At 45.3% G+C, this 5,017-nt stretch overlaps 1 protein-coding gene across 1 annotated transcript; it reads left to right on the top strand.

Moving 5' to 3' along the window:
* Positions 1 to 1,055: 1,055 nt before the first annotated feature.
* Positions 1,056 to 3,245, top strand: LOC110907003. Its single transcript, XM_022152043.1, has one exon. The coding sequence runs from the start codon at positions 1,056 to 1,058 to the stop codon at positions 3,243 to 3,245; it is 2,190 nt and encodes a 729-aa protein (XP_022007735.1).
* The last annotated feature ends 1,772 nt before the right edge of the window (positions 3,246 to 5,017 follow it).

Below are 5,017 nucleotides of genomic sequence, written 5' to 3' on the forward strand. Positions count from 1 at the left end.
GAGCGCACCTCGCGCGGAAGCTGAAAAATAGGTGTTAAACAGCAAATATCCAGAACAAACGGTCACCTTGGGCCCTGCAATGTCTGACCTCACGCGCGCGGCGCTAAAAAAGTTGTTGTTTGAAAACATGGATGTGTTCGCCTGGACACCAGCTGACATGGTGGGGGTTCCACGGCACATAGCAGAACACAGATTAAACGTCTCAGAAAGTGCAACACCGGTGGTACATGCCAAGCGCCACTTGGGAGACATAAAGCATGACGCTATGCAAGAGCAAGTCATGGAACTGTTGAACGCTGGTATCATCAGAGAAGTCCGATACCAAACCTGGGTGGCGAGCCCTGTAATGGTACAGAAACCAAATGTTAGTTGGAGAATTTGTGTAGATTACAAAGATCTAAACAAGGCATGCCCGCGCGACTGCTATGCTTTACCAGATATTGATGAAAAGAGTGATTCGCTAGCAACGTTCAGATGGAAATGTTTCCTTGACTGTTATAAGGGATACCATCAGGTGTAGATGGCCATCCAAGATATAAGACTGCGTTTCGCACGCCAATAGGGCTATACTGCTACACAAAAATGCCTTTTGGCTTAAAGAACGCAGGTGCAACTTATCAGAGATTGATGAATGAAACGTTCAACGATGCCATTGGAAAATACATAGAAGTGTACATGGATGACTTGGTCATCATGAGCAAGGAAGAAAGCATGATGCTGGTCAACGTTCAAAAAACGTTCGACACACTGCACAGAGTAAGTATCAAGCTAAACCCAGCAAAATGTTCTTTCGGCATGGAGGAAGGAAAATTCATGGGTTTCATCATAACAAAAGATATGTTTAAAGTCAATCCTGACAAGGTGCAAGCGATCGAACGGATGCCTTCACCATCAACAATTAAGGAGATGCAAAAATTGGCTGGACGGCTAGCAGCATTAAACCGTTTCCTAGCCAATCACGCAGCAAAGTCATTTCCATTTATCAAAACACTCCGCAATTGCATGAAAAAAGACAATTTCAGTGGACTCCGGAAGCCGAGAGCGCATTCCGAGAGATGAAGGATTGTCTCATAAGACTGCCAACATTGACGGCTCCAGTGAAAGGAGAACCCCTAGTAATGTATCTATCAGCATCCGATAAAGCAGTTGGAGCAGTTCTGCTCGTGGACCGCCAAGGCGTTCAGACACCAGTTTGTTATGTGTCTCGCACTCTGAACAATCCAGAAACACGGTACGCCATAATGGAAAAACTAGTGCTGGCACTGATTCATGCATCAAGACGGTTGCGCAGGTATTTCGCCAATCACGTCACTCATGTGTTAACAAATTACAACATTAGCAACATCCTTGCAAGGCCTGAGATATCCGGAAGATTAGCAAAGTGGGCTATAGAGCTGGGAGGCCATAATGTGGTTTTCAGACCAAGACCAGCAATCAAGGGCCAGGTGTTGGCCGATTTCATGACAGAAGTACCTGACGACAAAGATAGGGAGTGCAAGGCAACGGAGAAAGCTGAAAGGCAACATACGGAAGAGCCATGGCTAATGTACACAGATGGCGCATCCAATGAAGATGGCGCAGGCGCAGGACTTAGGCTGGTAAGTCCAGACAAACACGAATTCACGTACGCCATCAGGCTAGACTTCAAAAGCACGAACAATGAAGTTGAATACGAAGCTTTTCTTGCCGGTTTGAGATTGGCAATCAAGATGAAGTCAACACATTCAGGCGCATGTGGACTCCATGTTAGTAGCCGGGCAAATCAATGGCCAATACGACGCCAAAGGAGACGTGATGCACTCTACTTGGACCAAGCAAAAACATTGCTGCATAACTTCTATTCCTACAAGGTACACCATATCAACCGGAGGGAGAATAAACCAGCAGACGCGTTAAGTAAACTCGCATCCACAAGTTTCCAGCACCTAGCCAAGGATGTGCGCATTGAGGTTTTGAGCAACCCATCGGTACCACTAAGAGAAGTAAGCGTTATTCAACTAGGAACAACGTCGTGGATGACTCCGATAATTCTGTATCTCCAATCTGGAGTACCACCAGAAAACAAAGCTGAAGCAAGAAAAGTGCAATACAAATCCGAACACTACCAGATGGTCGACAGAATTTTGTATCGGAAATCCTACTTAGGGCCGTTGTTAAGATGCGTCGACCCAGAAGATGCAAACTACCTGATCCGAGAAGTACACGAGAGCATCTGCGGCATCCATGCCGGCCCAAGAATGGTAGTAGCAAAAGTGATGAACGTCGGATATTACTGGCCTGGAATGCATCTAGATGCAGTGAAAATTCTGAGAAAATGCAGCGGCTACCAGAGGCACGCCCCGAAAACGATGCGCCCTAAAAATGAACTAGTTCCAGTAACAACGGCGTGGCCGTTTCAACAGTGGGGGATAGATATGGTTGACCCTTTTCCAGAAGCCCCTGGCACTGTGAAATTCATAATAGTCGTAGTCGACTATTTCACAAAATGGGTGGAAGCAAAGGCACTCGCGTCAACCACATCTACCGTAGTTAGGAGGTTTATTTGGGAGCAGATCATATGCCATTTCGGGCAACCACTAAGAATTATCACCGACAACGGGACAAATTTTGCTGCCGACGATCTCCAACGCTGGTTCAAAGAGCTGCACATAGAGCATTCCTTTTCCTCGGTTGCGCACCCGCAGGGAAATGGTCAAGTTGAAGCCGTTAACAAGAGCATAGTGGATGGTATCAAAGCACGGCTGGGAACGCAACGAAGAGGTTGGGTTGATGAACTACCAAGCATATTGTGGGCCCATAGAACAATGCCCAAGACGAGTAATGGAGAAACACCGTTCAGCCTAGTCTATGGGTCCGAAGCTGTGATACCAGCAGAGATCGGCCTACCATCCCCAAGGATGCTCTCCATGAACATGATTAACAATGAAGAAGAAAGAAGGTTGGATCTAGACCTTCTAGAAGAGAGAAGGGAGATGGCGGCAATCAACAAGGCTAAATACAAGACCAAATTGGAGAAGTATTACAACAGCAAGGTCCGCATTTGCACGTTCAACCCCGGCGATTACGTTCAAAGGGACAACGAGGCGTCTAACGCCGAAAAACCGGGCAAGTTAGCTCCCAAGTTGGAGGGGCCTTATGTTATAGATGAAGTTTTGGGAAAAGGAGCATACAAGCTACGCATATTGGAAAACAAGGAAGTTCCACGAGCCTGGAACGCCCAGCAATTAAGAAAGTGCTATATGTAAACGGTCGAAGTTTTTTACGTACTTGTAACGGCCGCGCGCCAGCACAATTAACAGTAATACAAGAAGTGTCTAGCTATCTTATCTAATGTGAATTTTTGTCACAACTGCATATATTACTTTGGGCATACACGAAAACATCAATGGCTCAACACTAGGAAACGTTGTAGACCTCCAAGGCTTGTCACAACCAAGTGCATAGCCGGGTCAAAAACATAACCAAAGCCTAAAAAACGCCAAGTAAATACTTCGTGCCCACATAAACACGAAAGCATCGATAACATGGTAAATAAACATTGTAGGACCCCCAAAGCTGAACATAGCTGGGTCAACGCAATAACCTGTAACTCGATCACTTCGTACACACGAACCAAACGACGCGCGCAAACGACAGAATAAACGTCGTAACTAACACAGCATAACCTGTCAAGCACCATCATTCATTCGTGATACCTAATCAAAGTAATTACACATGCACATATTGTAACAAGAGCAAAATTCACAACAAAAAAGGAAGCAAAGCTAAATATTAACATAAACCATGTCAAAAGCAACAAAATGTTAACAGACGATAATTATAAAATAAATTGTTCACGAAACTGTCAATTGATTACAAGGCTATTCAAGCCCATACACGGCGTGCAGGCCGGAATTCTTCAACCTTGATGACTAGGGCCAGCACCTCCAGCTCCATGGCCTTCATCACCAAGAGCTTTCTTCAGGAATTCAACAGCGTTAGCCTTCTGAGACAACTTTTCAACAACTTTTACAATGCCAAATTCAACAAACTCGTACTCACGGCGTTTGGCGGCATACTTTCCGGAACAATCTTCCTTGAATAATTCAAAATGGTAATCTTTTTCATTATTCACAGCAGCAGCTCTGCCCTCGCTGTAACCTTCCTTCCGCCCGCTATTATATGCCGCTTGACCCAACTCAAACATGTAGTTGGCAAGCTCATGAGATTTCACAATACGTTCAGAAATGTACAAGAAGCATACAGAAACATAAGAAAAGTAATAAACACAAATCAAGAATGAACATGTAAAAAAAGGTACCAGAGGCACCGCGTGAGAGAGGAGCCATTTGCAATCAGCAGAAACCTCCTCAGCAAGAAGTTCAGAAGCTTTGCACTCCGCAACCTTCTCCTCACCAAATTTCTCCAACTTAGCTATGCGCTGGAGATACTCTTCTTATCTGTTCTGAGACGCAACACGCGCCTGCTCAGCTTCCTCATGAATCTTGTGTTTTTCACCAGACATCCGAACAATCGCTTCACGTTGTTCTTGCAACTCCTTATTAGTACGTTCACAAGCAATCTCCCAATCCTTCTGCTTCTGGGTGTTAACCTGTTTTTCCTAAGCAAGTTTTTGTTCAGCATCAGACACCCTCCACAACAAACCCTTCTTCTCAGCATTAAACTTCTCCCTTTCTTCCGCAAATGCCTTCTTCTCTTTTTCAAACTCAAGTGTCTCCTCCCCCATCAGTTTCCACTCTCGAACAATCTCTTGAGAGGTGGCAAAAAAGTTAACCCCGACATGAATATGATCATCTAACAGATCAAACCGGTTGCGCTTTTTCTGAAATAGCCTCTCAGCAGGGGGAGAGACAAAGAGAAGAACTCTCGGCAATTATCAAGCTCATTCATTCGGGAACCCTGGGCCAAATTCCAACGAGGAGCATGCGGCAAATCATCACATGCTGGGTTATGAGTATCCCAGGAACCAGCTTGGACATTTTCAAACTCATGACCACGGGGTACCCCCGAGGTGGCA

The sequence above is a fragment of the Helianthus annuus genome, chromosome 8 (assembly GCF_002127325.2).
Source record: "Helianthus annuus cultivar XRQ/B chromosome 8, HanXRQr2.0-SUNRISE, whole genome shotgun sequence".
Taxonomy (NCBI): domain Eukaryota; kingdom Viridiplantae; phylum Streptophyta; class Magnoliopsida; order Asterales; family Asteraceae; genus Helianthus; species Helianthus annuus.